We start from the raw sequence: 17,628 nt of genomic DNA on the forward strand, positions 1-17,628 counted from the left end.
CTTCCATTTGATTTCATGTAACCAGTGCTTTCCTCCTTGTGCCATCTCTCTTTTTCTTTCATCTGTCTTTAAATTATTCTTTTTGTACTTTGAATCAAGAAAAATGTGCATCCAGTTGGTTGCCAGTGCACATCATAGCTGCATAGCCCTGCCAGAATTAGTCCAGACAGTTCTCTGTGAACTGCAGCTGTTCATCCTGTAACTGTGCCTTAGCCAGATGATTTGAGACTTCACTTTTATGCCTTGTTCAGTGTTACTGTCTTCCTTATACTGTATGGTGAAAATTGGCTCAAGAAGAGTCCTTGCTACTTAATATTTAGCTCCCTGGCTTCTTTCCTCTGACCATTGCTACAGCCTGCTCCAGTTCAAACTGAAGGAAGCCACTGGAGTATCATAAGCCTGTGTCTAGAGGCCTGAGGAACAAAGAAAATTGGTCAGCAGTGTCACCATTTTAATTATTTTAGCACTACTCAGTGCTCTGCTTTTATTCCTTTTCAGCAACATTAAATAATACAGTCCTGACGTGACTGAGGGCTGTGACTCGGGGGGAACCCATTCATTGACTTGGTGGCTGCCCCCTAATATTGCACAGCACATGCTCAGCTGTGCAGGCTTATTATTTCCTTTGACTTAACTGCTCACTGCTGAATTTGGAGGTTAATTTGCCAGCTAAGAGGCTGCACTGTGGCCACTATTGATTCTCAAGTGATTTGCTGAGTACAGATGAAAAAGGGTCATGGAAAATTCAGCCTGGAGAGAATTTAGTTTGAAATGACAGTGGTGTGCTATGTGGCTAACCTGCTGGGAGCTCCATGCTCGAGAGGACTGCGAGCTGCTGTACACAGCTCACCTGTTGTCCTGAAGGCCTGGAGAAGGGACAACTACCATTACCTGGAGAGTATCCCAGTACAAGTTAATAGCACTCCAGCGAGAGGCAGTCCTGCGTTATTTCACCTTGGAAGAGTATCAGAAGCAGGGTAACCGTTTCCCTGGTCCTCATCTTCGGTCATGGGAGGCTCTGTGGTCAAAGCTATCTGTTGGAAGATACCATTTACCTTTAGCCTTGCATCTATATTGAGTGAAGAAGTAAGAGTGCTAGGGATGCACAAAATTGTCTCTATTTAACACTACTGTAAAGATATTTTGTTTTAAATTTGTAGATTGTTGGTGGTATAAAGAATCTCATGTCATTAGCCCAGCGACATTCCAAATATTTTCCTCAGCAAGTCAGCAGGATCTATCACAGGGGATGTCTGCAGAAAGGTGAGTGGGATTATACGTACATCCAGGAAGACCTGCAAGAACACTGGGGCTGGAACTCTTCTAAGAAGACTTTGGTTAGTGGCAGAGATGGAAAATTCAGATAGCAGTATCAAAAGGGCACATGGCTGTTGGCTGAGTCACCTCGAATGTCACCATTTGCTTTTCAAACTCAGGGTGAGGGCTAATGTACAGACTGTATCCTGGGGGAAAGGGACACAAGGGATGAGTGTTGAGAAACACTGCTGTAGCCATAGTACAGGAACAGCAGAAGCAGCAATGCGGACGCGCTCACATTGTTCCTTGTGCCTGGGAATGCTTCCCCTGCGGCTAAGGCATAATAACTCATTTTCTTTATCCTTAGAGTGCATGGCATTTCTATGGAGATGGGTGCCAGTTAGTACCGGCTGTGTTGGTGCCTCTTATAATGAGGAATTGTTACATCCCTGACTCTGTTCTTTGTACTCTTCCTCCCACTGGAAAGGAAAAAATGTCTCCGTTCAAGTAGCTGACCTCGAAACATGGACACAGCTGGGAAATCTGTGCATGTCCAGGCAAAGCAGCACATGAAGTACATATGCTTCAGCAAAACAGTGTTTGAAAACGCTGAAAAGCATTGTCAGTCAGTGAAGCAGACCTGACAAAACTATTCAGCCTGCATTTCAGAAAGGCGAGCATTTGTATTTTATATATTGCCATTTAATAGTCCTCATTGCCCAGAGAATCTATTAGTAAATGCTGAATCTGTTACTAAGATCCAAGGGCATGAATACAGGGCTATCCTGAAGGGAAACAAAGTCACTGCTTCAAAACTGTTATGGAAAATGTGTCCTTAGGAGGACCAGTGTTAAGGGGAGAAATGGTGTGCAGTTATGGGCTGGAATCACAGGAGAGTGCAGAGTGATTCTGCTATTCTTTTTTATTAATTTTAGGGAAGAAATGAGTAGTTAAACCAGGTATAAGAGAACATCCATGGGACATGGATGCTCTGCTACATACCCTTGCTTTGTGTGGTTGTAAAATGCAAAGGAAAATGAAGCATTTCTTGAGTTCAGAGATCCTTAGTGGCAGGAATCTCTTTTATAAACTTGCTGTTTCTGCCAATGAAGAATTTTCTGAGTCTGGAAAACACTGTCTCAGTATAACTTAGTGCTGACTCCATTACATACAAGTGATTTTGTTTGGTTTGCTTAAGGCAATTCCTAGTTTTGAAAATCCAAAAGCTATGAAATCTATTTGTTCAGACTAGTTAGAATCCAGGTATTCTGCATCTGAAGTCATGGTAATGAGGATCTGAAGTATACCAATGCAGACCGAAATAGTAGTCATCTCATTAATCCTCTTCTGTATCTCGTGCAGTGGAGATGGGAAGACAAATCACCTTACCACCTCAGAAATTGTATGCAGCTCAGTACTAGCATGTTTTAAATAAATGCCTGCCTGCTGAACATGAGAGAGTCTTGAAACACCATACTTGCAAGAACCCATTCCTGAAAGGTGGAAGCTGCTGCCTCAGAGAGGAGGGCTTGTTGGTAGTATGCTGCCATCAAGTAATCCTGTGTCATACAGAGTCTGGACTGATTCTCCCTTTTTTTTTCCCCCTTCACATTCCCAGTACAAGTGCATAAGTCTTTACCTTTCCCCATTGACACAGTGGAACAGAGGTTGTATAGCAGCCTGTTGCAATGTCACCAAGAACAAATGTTAGTTATCTTGCTTACTAAACACAGGAAGGTTGTAACTAGGAGAATAGAATAGATTATTTGAAACAGTTCAAAAATGACATGTGTACTTCAGGTTTTGCTGCCTGCATGGTAATTGTCTTGTAGCAATTGCTGTTCCTGGTTAAAGATTCATGACTGTCTTTGAGGCTGATCCCCTGGGCCTTCAGAATTCCAGTTTAGCTGACAGTGAAGATCCTTCTGGCCTCTGTGTCTCATTACTTCTCCTCATAGAATAGATTTTGGCTGTAATAAGTGAGAAATTCAGGAGAGATTTGGCTGCTAGGACAATGGTAAATTGCCATCACTGTCTGGGTTCTCTTGCATGAGACACTCTGTAGTATACTTTTATTCCCTGAACTGCTATTCCTCATATACGTGTGGCATACAGTACCCATGATCATACTGCACCTGTGTACTGCTGGAAGGCAGGAGAGGCGCATGTGCTTGGATGGAAGTATTGATGCTTTCTGCCTGTGCAGCAGTGAGTGTATCCTGATTCTTTGTTCTTTTCACAGGCATCAGTGCTCTTATTATTCCTTATGTCATATCTAGAGCGTTTGAGGTTTTTCTGGTGGATGCTGTAAGTAGGTACACGCTAGGAAACACTACAGGTGGAATGGAAGAAGAGTTTTTTCCTGCCGTTTCTTTAGTGCTATTGGTATATGATCAAAAGAAAGGACTGACCTGATTTTCTGCAGTGCTCAGCACCCACACATCCCAGGGAAGCTGATGAGAAATGCAGAAGCTTACTGTTTTTGAAATCAAGCCCAGAATATGACTCATAATGCCATGAAGGAGATACTTGACAACTAAATGAAAAAATATACAGACAAAAGGTACCAAAGCATTTCTGTTGAACATTTTATTGTGAAGTAGTCTTTTAGGTGGTGTTTCTATCACAAAGCTACAACTGTTGTATACCTTTTACAACAGCTCCATTAAAACAATTTTTGCAGTGTTTTAACTAGAGCATCTCTGTACTTAGAGAAAGCAACTGCTGTACATTGCAATCTCCTATGTCTTGAAGCAGACCTTTGCAAGATCCTGGGCTCAGCTGTGTTCTCTGAAGGGTGAAAGTCAGTTGGACTGAAAGTCAGGTGTTCTCAGCTATTGGCACTTGATGCTGTACTGTGTGTGTTGATGCTGCTGCTGCATGCTGATCCTTCAGTTAGCTGTCTTGCCATGCCTGTGACGCAGCCTAGATCTTGAAATGGCGAATCTTACCAGGGCATGGTGGAGGAGTCACAAAGCCAACTGGATAAGGTACTTTATCGTGCTGAGCAACCGTTGCAGCTGCTCTCTTTGCTACAGATTTTGCTGATAGTAGGGAAGGAAATTCTGAAGAGCTGGATTCAGATGCAACAGGGTTATTGTGGGAAATTCTGAGGTTATGGTTAGTGAAGCCTTGTCCAGCACTGGGTACCAGTCCTGCTGATGTATCTTGACCTGAGTGAGGGTAGGTAACTCCAGGCTGGAAAAGAAAAATGTTGTTTGTGTATGTATTCACTTGAGATTTATAATATGCATGTCATTGGTGACTTAGTATGGACCCTACTCCTACCTAGATATTGTCATCTAACCCAGATACAAAGTGTCTATGACCACTAGGAAAGTTTTGAATTTGGATTTCAACACAAAATCAAGAGCCCAGAAGCACGTTTTTAATGTCCATTAAATATCCATTAATATCCATTATAATCATTAGGACAAAATCTGGTGCAGTGTGAACTTTCAGTGCAGCCTACGCAGCTAGTGAAACACTGAAACCTAGCTGCTGCCCTAATCTGCATTCTTTCTTTCATATCCCCTCTAGGCAGCTAATTACTACTATGCCTCCAAGAGCTCTGCTCTACAAGAAGCACTCAGTGCCCAGCCAGCCTTTCTCGAACTAATTGGAGTCTATGCTACGTGTGCACTGTAAATTTCACTGTAAATGTACCCTGTGCATGTAAATTTCCATTCTCTTGCAGTAGCAGTGCAGGCTAGGAGCCCTGAATTTGGTCAGGTCTAAGAACTACTTGTAGCAAAAGCTTCCAGTTGGTGAGACCTACCATAGTAGCTCTTCTATATTTTACATCTAGATGCCTTTCACCTAGCTGAGCAAAATTTAGTTCCCTTTGCCCCACTAGACATATGAAACTCCCATATGGTTAGGAAAACAAACTATGCCAAGCACAGATGGCAGAGGTGATAATTCTGGGCAAAGAAATCCATAGAATAACCTTATCTTGTCGGGTTTTTTAGGATATGAAGTTAAACAGCTAGGTTATCACAGATAGATAATGCAGTTTACAGTGAAAAAGGTAAACTCAGGGCATTTGCTTCAAAAAGTGCTAGTGGGATATTCTGGGAAGGAAGGGAGGGCCCCAAGAGCTGGTACCTGATGTCCATACAGCTGGCATTGTGCTGTTAAGTCCTGTGAGGGTTCTGTTACCATTGTTGCTGTGCAGAAACCAAAATTCTGGCAAAGCAGAATATAATGAAGAGAAAATAGTGAGAAAATAGGGAAGACTTGCATCGCATTTTTTTCAATTTCAGTATGTTTAGAAATAGCTACATCTCATGATTTATCTGAGCAATAAAGTGTTTGCTTTTAGTCTGTTGGACTCAAAAGCCAAGCTGTTTAAATGTGTAACCAGCAAGTAAAGGAAATTCCTGTATTACTCTGGAGTAAGATTGTTTGCCTGGATATGAGGAAGGGAAGGAATATATGGATCCAAGCAAAAGGTTCCCCACTCGTTAAATCTGCCAAGGACACTTTTGGTTTTGTTTCATCAGAAAAGAACTTCAGTATGATGAAGTGCATAGTTCTCAAGAATTTTCATGCATTTCATATGCATGAAATTAGAGCTCACTGGTTTTGTGTTTGTGTACTGCCCATTCCAAAGGAGCTTGATTTTTCTCAGGTGCACATATTAAGAAAAGTAAATGATAGTATAAAGGCTGTTTATTAAAATTATTTTGTGTTAAGGATGCTTTTGTCCTTAATCCTTTTTGAAATATATTTAAATGCATCGAGATTCAACCCAGATACATCAGAGAGAAGGCAAACGGGTAATATAGCTTTAGAAAGTATGCACTGAAAAGGATATCATAGTGGTATCCAACTTTCATTCTCACAAAGATCTATTCCTGTGCAAGTACAAGTGCATCACAGCATGCCTCTGTTCTACCTCTGAGCTGGAGAGATGTGGACTGATGTGCTGGCATACTTACAGACTGATCCTCAGGAAGCAGTTGACAAGCCTCCAGATTATCTTTAGCCTGTTGTGATGTGCAGTTTGTGGCAGCCACAGCAAACTCGACATTGACCATCCGCACTGGGTGATACTGATAAAACAGGAAAGATGTTTTAACTGACTTTGCACTGTTTGAAATTGCGGAGCTGCTGAGAAAAGATAAAAGGCAAATATTGTGGCTTCTAGCTCTGCATCTCCCACAGAAGTCAAAGAGAACCCTGTGGCTAAGATGACACAAAACACTAGGAAAATCATGGGCAATTCAGTAGGGCAGCTTAAAGCAAGCTCAATCTGATTGTAAACATAACTAGCTAGTGCTGCTCAAGTACTACAGAGAAAATATTCTGTTTATGTGGAAGGGTAGACATTGTTCTAGCAGTTACCTGTTTTATGGCTCTTCCAATCTCCAGGAGCCTGAGGTAGGCATCAGGAGTTTTGCTGTTGTAGTCATTGAGGGCAGTGGAAACAGTTGCTAACACATCAGTGTCGTTTAGACTTGCCAGGAGCGGGCAGTCCGGGCAGAGCTCGTGAATATCTTCAGCTGAGTCTGCAGGAGGAACAGATTGTTTTGCTCTGATCGTAAGTTGAAGTACATTGCAGACATAGTCAGTGATGCAAAACACAGTGTTTGTCTGTCTGTCCCAAATTATACTGCAAAAATTTTTTGCAGTGCAAGCTATAGATGGCAGTATTTCATGCAACTTTGCTATTTGAGTCCTGAAGTCTTCATGCAAGCAAAAATGCTGTGGATTTCAATAGTGTATTTTGCATATTCTTACTCAGGGTTTAATCAGTTTTCTTTCTGGCAAAATATCCATGACACCAGTGAAAAGATGTCTCAGCTCAAGGTGGTAAATTTAAGATATTTTAGTTCTTTGGAACTGAGTTTGCAATAGTGTGTTTCATTCACCCACCAGTTTTAAAGGCAGTACTGAAAGCATCACATACAGAGCTAAGAGATCTCATGCAGACAGTGCAGAACAGACTGCTTTCTCATGACAATAGTGATAATGTTGGGCTCAGTAAATAAGTTGCATCTCGCATGGGGGTTCATTCTGAAGATCAACGAGCTCCTTGCTGGGGGGCTCAGACCAACAAGGAATCAAATCCTTGAGGGAAAGCCTCAGTGCCAGCCATCTCTAGGTCAAACCTGGGAAGTGCTCCTGAAGCAGTCTTATCACATCTTAACTGTTACAATAAAGAGGAGCAAAGAGATGGTGCCAGGTCTGTAGGAAAATGAGATCACAAAAGGACAGCTGAATTTAAAAAAAAAAACAACAGTAATTTCCAGTGTTTTAGAATTAGAAGTAGTGGGGAGCTGTAAGCACTGCTAGATTAATACTCCACCTTTAAATTCAAGTACAAAGAGCAACATCTTTACCTGCATGTGAGTGGCATTTACTAGCAAGTACTGAAAACTGTCCATTCAGTTTCTGCAGTTTAACATCACAGTCACCCTCAACTGCCTAGAGAGAGACAGAAATCAAAGGGTTACGTTGTACAGATAAATAGGAATTTCTGAAAACAGCAACTATTACTAAATTCGAAAGAACAGATCTGGATTAGGTGTTGCTGAAAAAGCAGCCTGATTGCAAAGGCCTGGGCAGGCTTGTTCTGGTGTCTGTGGTTCTGTAAAGGACTGACCTAGGTGGCAAAACTTGGATCCAAATCTGGATCTCAAAAGTATCAGAACTGCCATGGTATCCTGAGTATAGATATTTAGTTCAGGTTCCTCTCATAAAGAGCAAAGAATGTGAATTCTTATAGATTAAGACCTTGTGCAGAGCTGTTTGATAACGTTCTCCCTATAATCCCAGCTGGTCAGTGGCCATGGTAACAGCAGTGTGCTGCCTTGTGTGAGCTGGTCTGCAGGCAAGAGCCAACAGGGGAGGAAATGTCAGAGGCAAAGGTGGGAAGGGGGAACAGTTAGAATCACCTCCCCCAGTACGGAAAATGGGATCTGAGCCCTGATGAATACAGGGGTGGATTTAGTCACGAGCGCTGTGAATTGGGCCCCATTCTAGAAACAGCAGGCTTAAATTGTCAGTTGCTTGTTCTGCTTTTTGCTTAGGAAGCAAAGTTGCCTGTACTCAGACAACACTTCCAATGCTTTGGTTAGGGAAAGCTTTTCACAGTTGGATCACGCTTGCATAAGAGCAAAATATTTGAGGCCAGTAAATTCCAGTGGAGCATTACTTTGAGGCCAGAGCCCTGTCCAAAGGGAATAGCTCTCTTGCAGTCACTGGTGGCTAGACTTGACGTAATTTCACTACTTCACACGCCACATGCAGCCAAGGGAACGTTGTGTTTGTCCAGGTTCACAGCCTCCTGTCTGCCATATGCAACAGCGCAGTGTTATCTGGGCTGAGCATGGAGACCTGCACCTGGAGAGCCTGAGCAAGTCCCGTGGCATTCATGACACGTACGAGGGAAGTTATGCTGAGAGTGACCCATCCTCCTCGTGTAACAGGATGTGAAATCCTTCCTGACATGAAGGCAACTAAATCAGCAAGGCAGATACAAGTGACTGGTGCTTGTGGGCTGTTACAGTGATGTAACCTTTGCAGGCAAAGCTTAGAATTCTAACTGGTCATAAACTGGCCTCTATAACATCAGCATACTGAACTTGCACTCTTGTAACAAGCAAGTCATGTTTCAGATACTCACATGTTGTTCAAATGTCCTTACTGAGCAATTTGCAAGAGGTGTAGGATTAAGAATGTGACATGTGGTCTCTAATAAGTCAAGTTCAAGGAAGAGAATCTCATTATTTTGCCCCTGGAAGAAAAACAAAACAAAACAGAAACAGTAGTACTTCACAAAACATTTTGCTGGGTAGCTTTAATAATCAACAGCTGGTTTTATTGATGAAAAAAGTCGATGTTTGTGTAACAAGATACCAAATAAACTCTGTTCACTCATGCTCATGGCCCACCCCATTTACCTCATTGGAATTACACTGAATTGCACCAGCTAAGTTCCGGTATTCCTGTTATTTATGGACTGCAGGATCTTTTCTGGCTGTTCCTGAGCCTTTTCAATTCTAGCATTCGACACATCAATGGGGGGGCAGAAGTGAAGGCCCCTAGCTCTGAAGCTGACTCTGAGTTTTGAGTCACGAATGATTCTTTTTAAACCAATTAAATCATTTTAGTGTAAAAATATTAAAGAGAAAAACAGAATCACCAATGTTTTTGTGCAACTGTAGGAACACTTCTAATCTTATCAATGACTGCTTTATTCTCTTGTAAATGATACTGGTATCCTCTCTCTCATGTCAAGTAGTAAACAGCCCTGGAGTTTCATTTCAATGTTATGAGAAAATCAAAAGGTCTGAATGTGTGCATATGCTGCATTCATGTCTATTTCCACAGCCTTTCTAGAGGACTATAATGATGTGAATAGATCTCAGTGGAAATGAGTATAAGCCACAGTTACTTCCATTCAGCTTCCTTGTCAGCTCAATGGGATATTAGGTAAAATTCATAGCTACTACAAAATCACTAACAGCGTGGAGTTATGATAGGTATGCATTTGGCCAATAAATAGTTATCCACATCATGAGAATTATCCTTGCAGTTTTTCTCCAGATTAGCTACTGGGCTCATGAATCAGCGCTTTGGATGATCTCCCCTAGCAGGCATGCAGCATTTGTAGACTAAGCCCTTTCTAGCTTTGTACAAAAATAACATTTCTCTCTCCCCCTCAGTTCTGTTCTTTGAGATACATTCCAGTGACCTGGATTCTCATCTACTATGTGGTGACATTGCACCATTTCAATCAATAGAGCCATGCTGATTTACTCCAGGTGAGGATACAGCCCTTGGCAGGACTTGTCAGTCATAGCCAAGCCTTTCCAGCTTAACACAGTGCTCTGCCTGCAAGCTCCTCACTTACCTGAGGCAGCGCGCGGACTTGCTCAATTCTGTTTAAGGCAAACTTGTATCCGTGATGGCTGTGGCCATTAATATAATTCACAGCAAATTCAGCTGCTGCTTCAGATTCTGGGTCATCGCAGCCCAAGGGAGGCGGGGGAGCTGCGGGTGCAGCTCTGTGAATTGGGAGCTGCATAAGCAGTATGAAAGCTACGAGTGCCTTCATGGCACCCAGAGAAAATCTATCTCTTTCCGAGGTGAGGATCTAAGAACACTGGTAGCTAGGCAGCTGGAACCAGGGTCTCATTTATATAGTACATACCACAGACTTTGCATGAGCGCATGTCTGATATTTGTCCCAGTTCCAAGAAGGCATTGCAAACAACAAAAGTGAAAAGTAAATGTTAGGACATCAAGCCGACTGATTAATATTGGCCAAAGTAAATTTTATCAGGTAGGACATTGCGAAGTCCGCTAAAAAGAAGAAAACATCAGCAAAAATTTAAGATAATTTTTAGCAACTCCTCTGCCAGCTAGTTACAGTACAGGCTAGAGAAAGATGGTCCCTAGTGCTGAACGTGTAGAGATGCTGCTGCTAATAAAGCTCACTTCTGAACAGGACATGTTCTATCTGGGCTCTAATCTCACCAGACACCAATGCAAACTGGGAGATCAGAACTGTGATAAATCAGAAACTGGAATTTGAACAAGTTCTAAGGACCACATCCAACAGTGAATTTAATTATATAGCAAATTTTATTACTGAATTCATTGGAATAGCAAATGAGATAGAGTTTCTAAATCTTTTGATCAGCTCTTTGTTCCTCTGATCGGTCGGATACTTCCAGCAATTCCTGTTCAGTGATTCTGATTTTATTCTGCAAAGCAGGTGTCTTGTAGACATTTTTCTGGAATATGCTGTAAATATTTGAGGATTTGATAGAAGATCAGAAAAGGCACAAGTTTGTTTTAAGAAGAAGACCTAGAAGAGGAGGCCAAAATCATCCCCATCCCCTTAGGCATCTATTATTATGGTTTTGCATTGCACAGCTGACCTAAACAAAACAAAGTGTGTTTTCCATCTAAGGTTATTTGAGTTCCATGACTGGGTGCTGAAGTGCCTAAATCACCATGCTGTGGTGAGCTGGGTGAGCTCACCCCTCCAGAACTGTTAAAACAGTCTCCTAGCAAACAGGAAATGAGATCCAAACCTCCCACGTCCTGTGTTGTGCCTGGACTTGAAGAACGCCGGTTATCTTTATGTTGGAACAGCCATCTCTGCTGACTTTCAAATATGGCAGTGAAAATGAAAGAATTATTTGTGAAAAGAGGGACTGGAAGACAGAAGTGTGGGGCTGCATTTCAGAGATATTTTGATTCAGTTAGAGAGCATCTAAGGAGGGCTTATGTTTAGTGTCACAATGTTTGTGTTTGTGGAACAACGACTGGATAACAACCATGTTCTGTGTAGCAGAATGTAACTCTTAGGATGTGCTCAGCATTTGAGGTCTTTAATTTAAGCAGAGTGTTTTTCTGTAGATAGATTCTAGCCAGAAGGGCTGTAGCTCAATCAGGAGAACGTTTGTTTTGTTGGGTTTTTTTTTTCCCTGGGGATTTCAGTATAGGTTTCTGGCAGTGCTCAGACTGGAGAATTGTGAAGTTGCCCTCTGGCTCTAAAATGTGTGAACCTCTGTTGTCATTTCCTAGAGGTTCAGGAATTAGCTGCAGATTCACAAGGAATAGCAGAACTTCGACATATTTCGAAGTTTTCACTTTAGATAAATATTTCTCAGCTTGCGCGATAGCGTGAGTGGGACTCGAAGGTGGAAGGTGAGTAAAGTTGAGTCATGCCTTTTTCTGCTAGTATCCTGAAATGTGGAATATGCAATGAATAGAAATGGTTCTGTTCAACAAATTAAGTGATGAAGAAGGAGATCTGAGAAAGACTTAAAAAGATGGAATGATTTCCTTCAGCTCTGTGTAGGATGAGGTGAGCTTCGGATATGAGGATTTGCATATTGAAAAGATTGCTGGGGAAAGGAAAGATTTTCTTTCTTTTGAAGGACAAATTACTCTGAGCATGATTCATTTCTTCCCCTTGCCTAATGTCGTGTTGTTTGGCATTTGTTCTATTGTGTGGATAATCATTTGTGTTCCTGACTTGGGCCCGAAACATTTAAAAAGTGAAGGTCTGATGTCCCCGAAACACCCTTTGAGTGTTCATTGTGGGTATTTTTTAAGTCATAGTAAATTCATCTAGGAAATAGTATTTTCCTCAATGTTTTTAAGCCGTAGTTCAATTTCTAACCCATGAATCTTTTAATTCTCTTTTTCCTTTTCTCATATGAAACATCGGGGTAAACCTCAAAATGGTGCAGACTGAAATTGGTTTTCACCCAACTGATACATAACTACAGCTGGACATGAACCAGTATTTATAAATTAATTGTCATTACTCGGTTTCTTAGGTTACATTTGATCTATTTCAGAGTTGCAAATGCTGCAGGATGTATAACATTTCTGTAATCAAGCTCTAGGTATTCCTAAACGTATTATGTAAACCAGCTCAGTCAACTTCAGGTTCTGTTTTCAAAGGGCAGTATTAAAACCTTAAATAGCAAGTGGAATTCAATATCTTGTTTCTTCCCTTTCCCTTGTCACTTACATTCAGCATTCCATTCACTCAAGCAGGATAAGAAGGAAAACTTTGGAGTCCACTGTACCTCTTTTCAGTTTCTCTGTAGGCTTACAGAGACCTTCCCCTTCTTGGCACCTCTGTGAACTTTCTTTGCTGCCATGCCAAGGATCAGAAATGCGCCCACATCACTGCAATGCAGTGTTTGCAGCTGGCATATCTTGCTCAGCTCTTGATGGTGGAGGAAGTGGGTATGTCTTTTCTGTTTGTAAATAAAGATTGAAGGCACAGTCAGATAGTTTGGCTACGGGTTAGTACAGCAGAGGGACATTTTGCTGCTTGCATGCAGACTGACCCAGATCTGCCTAGTTATTCCTTCTGGAAATGGGGTGGCTGATGTCAGCTCTCCTGCAGGCCTGTGTCCCATCACAGCTGGCCCTTTTTTGGCACCCTCCCTCCAGAGGCAATCGTTGCAGAAATAACTTCTGTTTGAATTCAGTGCAGATCTATTCTCTCTCTTTCATGTCTGGAACATAGTAAAAAGTTGGCCTTTAGTAGTGGCTATGAATAGTTCTCACAGCACAAGAAAGTGAGCTGAATTCTGCAGGCTCCTGGACAGAAGGTCACGTCTCGACCCCGCTGAAGTGAGCAAGTCTTCCACGTCAGTAGTGTTAGACTTTGGCCCTAGTGAAATTAGGTTGCTTGAGAGACTTGACAAGGCTTTGCTGTGATGGAAATAGAACAAGCTGGGATTACTGCCCTTGTTACATAAAATACAGTATTGATTCAATGCTCAAGAATTGAGGCTCCACTGAATCTCAGCTCTTAATAATTCATATAAACCACAGTGGAAAGGTGAGGGGGTTTTTTTTGTCTCGGTTTTTTTCTTTTTTTGGTTGGATGCTTAGAAGTAGTGATGGCTGGAGGCTTGCTGCCCCTGCTCAGTCTCATCTGGAAAAAAGACAAAGAATTGCTTCCACAAAATGTCAAATTGACACCTTTCTGGGCTTTAAATTCAAACAAATTAAACAAGCAAACAGATGAATATCATCTTTTTAAAGCTTCAGATCAAAGTTAAACACTTGTGGGGATTTTTGAGGCTCTTTTTTTAAATTACTGAAACGTCAGTTTTTTGGTGAAGCAGACAGAATTGGTCCAGTTCTCTGCACCACATCAAAAGACACATTCTGAGCAGTCAGGCATTGTACAGTACTCCAAAACTTAATCACCTCTTGCTTTACACTTGATTAAGTACATTACTTTTGGATCATAGAGTTCACAAGATATTGGAACATCAGGGCTGTCTTCTACATAGCCATCACCTGCACAGAAGCCTGCACACTAAGACAAGAAAATGTCTGCTGGGGAGATGCTGTGCAGTTACAGTCACCAGTCTTGTCAAAGCAGCTTATTGCCTTTTTAAATGATGGTGTATTCAGGATTTAAAAACAAAACAGATGAAAACCTACAGAGATGCAGGGGGGAGGTGGGGGAAGGACAAGTTAGCCTAATTGACTTGTTTAATCTTATTGGCCCCTTTAAGTCACCTGGACAAATCTTCAGCAGATGTAAATTGTCTTAGTTTCATTACAGTTCAAGTCCCCCCAGTGTCCCCATGCCAGAAAAAGGCTGTGAATTCTGAAGAGTTTTGCCATAGCGCCATCATATGTTAATTCTAGAAGTATTGTGAATTTTTCTTCACTCTCTCATCTTTTGAAATGTAAGAAAATCTTTAAGAGAATGAGGGCTGATAATATACCATAGCATGCTGTTATATTTGCTGTTGAGAAACTTCTCACTGTGAGAAATAAAATGTGCAGAAATAGTATCCAGTTTTTGAATGCCTAGGCTTGGGTATCCAGCTTAGAGATTCCTTTTCACTGAACTTTGCTGATTTTAATCTGTTTGTTTTCTTTTCGCTGTAAATGGAAATAATGGCTATTTACCATATCACTCCCGTGTTCTGAAATAACTTACTGACTTTAGTAAAATGCTTCAGTATTGTTAAGTAGAAGGATCTATTCAAAACATGAGAGGAATTTAAAAGTCAGGCAATCCAGATGGCACTCAGTAAAAGTTTTGGGGTTCCTGGACTTACTGTGGATTATTTCAAAGCAATTTTTTTTTTGAAAGAGAATGAAAAGTTGCCAGAATCCTGAAATTTTTACTGGAATGGAAATTCTGATTTTTGACCAACTGTCCCAGACAAAGCCAACCAAACCTATTTCTGTTCTGTTCTGTCTTGCTCTGTTTTGCTCTTCTATTGTCTGTGCCACTGAAATACTTGAGTGCCTTCCAGAAGTACATCAAGTGACATAACTAACGTTTGTTACATGAGAGCTTATTCTCCTTTTCTTCCCAGTGGAAAGCTTATATAAGATGTTTTGTCTTAGCAAAGCTTTTGATTGATTTAAATTTTCCTCTCCATTTCCACATTCTTTCCTGCCATGCGTTTTGATGTTGTAGCCAGTAACAGCAGTTTTCTGAGCTGAGGGTTTGAAGTCCATTGGTATGGCTTTTACCCTGTGTTATGCTGTCCTGATATTTAACACCCCCCCTCCTCCCACACACACACACACTTAATGTTTATATTTTTTTTACCCTTTTATCAAAGCAAAAGCTATTTATGTTGCCATGCAACTCTCAACAACGGGATATTTTGGCTTCAGTAGGAATGTCATGGTTCTCTCAGTTCCATGCCTGTGCAGTTTGATGGGTGTGGGAAAGCTTTGTTGAAGACGGATAGGAGGCAACTGTGAAATCAGAGATTCGCAGTTACTGAAGTTTTTTGTTTAGCTTTATGTCCTTATGCTAAAGTTTGAGTTTGCAGCTTCTGTGGGCGCTCACCTTGATCACTGCCTCGTATCAGAACCCAGAGCAAATAAAGCAAGATACCTGGGAAGAGACTGCAGAGCTGAACAGCGTGAGCCAAGCATGGATCGTACAGCAGAAACAGAGTATTTCTCAGTGATTAAACAGACACCCTGTGGTCAAAATGACCTTTTCTTGTCTCGATGATAAGCATGTCGGCCTAAGTGAATTTAAACCCCACTTACTAGGCAAATTGAAACATGCCACATTAATTCCTTCCACTTAGAGGAACATTAGAAGATGTAAATTCACAATTGGTCTGGAGACTGTCGTGTCCTATGATGCCGTTAGTCTCCTTGATGGAGAGCTCCACATGATAACTCCACATGTTACCTCCTCTTGCTGAGTTAAATCCTGAAATTTAGTAGCAAGTGTTAGGGAAACCTGCTGTGCTCTTGGATTCCCACGTGCTCTGCTGCTATGACATATTTTTGATATGAGAAACCAAGTTGACTCTTGGCATTGTAAGGAAGTGATTTTTGCACTGAGGTTCGTAGAAAAAGCTGTACATTCATTCTTATGCTGTGGCAATCTTTAGCTTGTTATTTGCTGAATAAAATAGGTCTCCTCGAAGAACATGAAATTGTTGCCTCCCCATAGTGGGCTACTGTTTTGAAAGCAGTGCATGCATCTCCGCATGGAGACTCACTGGCATAAATGACAGGAGAGTCACGCTGTGACAGACACGAGTAGGGAATGGCGAGGTGGGAGGATGGCAGACCAATATGCTTTCTCACCTTGGAACATTCCTTCAGGGGCATGACAAACACAATCAAGATCCCAGTTAAATTTACATAATTCTGACAACCAAGGGAGTTTTTTAAAAATTAAAGTTATTTATTTTTAGTGAGGCAGATGATCAGGAAGGCTGCTTTGTGTTTTTTTGTTGCTTTTTTTTCACACTGCTAAATGTCCCTAAATCATTAATTTATTCACTCTATCTGCAGCCTCCCAGCCACATGGCTAAAAAACTCTAGCTGTGTGGACATTTTAATTTAGTAGCATGGAGGCAATATGTTATAATATATTTGCAATAGGGGAAGTGGATCTTTCCAAGTTAGCCCAGTTTGAAATAAATTATATAGACATTTTTGCTTAAGGTTTTGAAATGTTACATGTTAGACATAAATTGCAGAAAACTTTGTGACAACAAAGTAGTTCAACTTCCAGCTTTCCTTGCTGAATTTATACATCAGTATCACAGCAGACCTGGACTCCAAGCTGTCAAGAGCAATAAGCTTGAGGGACTCAGAACAGACACGGGTGCCCAGGTGACCTTCCCTTCAGTGTCTAAAAGAAAGGGAAATGTGAATGTAAGCACTGTGGGCTGATTAAAAACAATATCCCATGTCATCTTTGTATAAAGAGGTGAACATTGACACCTTTTTCTTGATAACACTTGTGAATTTGCTAGGTCTTGTAATGTCAAAGGAGAGCTGTATCCTTTACATTCAGCCAGAAATTCTAAACCTATAAATGGTCTGAAATTCTACCAACCATAAAGCATACAAGTAACAGCCTAGAGTGGAGTACTCCACTTGTTCTCACCAGCTTATGAGTAAAATAGATAGAAACAGCTCGCACTGCCACACAGGTGAGGCTGCAGCGTTTTTGGCGGACGCCTCAGCCTTTGCCTGCGCTGTGTCACCACGGTTATTCTGCTGACATCTTTGCTCTCACCCAGTTTCTAATTTTTCCATTCGTTATTTCCACTCTTCCTTGCTGGTGGCAATGCTCTTTCTCTGACACCCAGGTATGTTTCCCGACCTTGGACCTTTTCGGCTCCTGTCGTGTAACTCAATCAATATGAGTCTACATCATAATCTTCCTGCCAAATATGTCTGAAACCTGCGTTTTACCTGTCATTGTAATTCAGAATGTTCATACATGCTGATTTCCATATGACAGTCTCCTCAACAGTGCAGATGCTTATCCTGCTCCCAGTTTGGTCTGCCAAGTCTGTCATCATTGCTCTCCATTCAGCAGACCATCAAGCTCAATTTTCTCATCTTGTCTGTAATGCC

The 17,628-nt window shown here is 41.4% G+C and overlaps 1 protein-coding gene across 1 annotated transcript; it reads right to left on the bottom strand.

Annotated features, from left to right (window-relative positions):
* Positions 1-3,831: 3,831 nt before the first annotated feature.
* Positions 3,832-10,389, bottom strand: AHSG (alpha 2-HS glycoprotein). Its single transcript, XM_042820420.1, has 7 exons — positions 10,121-10,389; positions 8,891-9,001; positions 7,605-7,689; positions 6,607-6,770; positions 6,201-6,314; positions 5,365-5,445; positions 3,832-4,455 (listed from the first exon to the last, which is right to left on the bottom strand). The coding sequence occupies exons 1-7, from the start codon at positions 10,322-10,324 to the stop codon at positions 4,183-4,185; spliced, it is 1,032 nt and encodes a 343-aa protein (XP_042676354.1). The 5' UTR covers positions 10,325-10,389; the 3' UTR covers positions 3,832-4,182.
* Positions 10,390-17,628: the final 7,239 nt, after the last annotated feature.

This window comes from Centrocercus urophasianus, unplaced genomic scaffold, assembly GCF_019232065.1.
Source record: "Centrocercus urophasianus isolate 14NV4802_14NV808 unplaced genomic scaffold, USGS_Curo_1.0 seq_19, whole genome shotgun sequence".
Classification (NCBI taxonomy): domain Eukaryota; kingdom Metazoa; phylum Chordata; class Aves; order Galliformes; family Phasianidae; genus Centrocercus; species Centrocercus urophasianus.

Excerpts from the sequence above, each read along its gene's own strand:
- AHSG (XM_042820420.1), bottom strand. The coding sequence starts at position 10,324 with ATGAAGGCACTCGTAGCTTTCATACTGCTTATGCAGCTCCCAATTCAC. Across the intron at positions 6,315-6,606 it reads TTGGAAGAGCCATAAAACAG|TATCACCCAGTGCGGATGGT; the intron begins GTAACTGCTAGA and ends CTGTTTTATCAG. Across the intron at positions 4,456-5,364 it reads GCCAGCTGTATGGACATCAG|CCTGGAGTTACCTACCCTCA; the intron begins GTACCAGCTCTT and ends TTTCTTTTCCAG.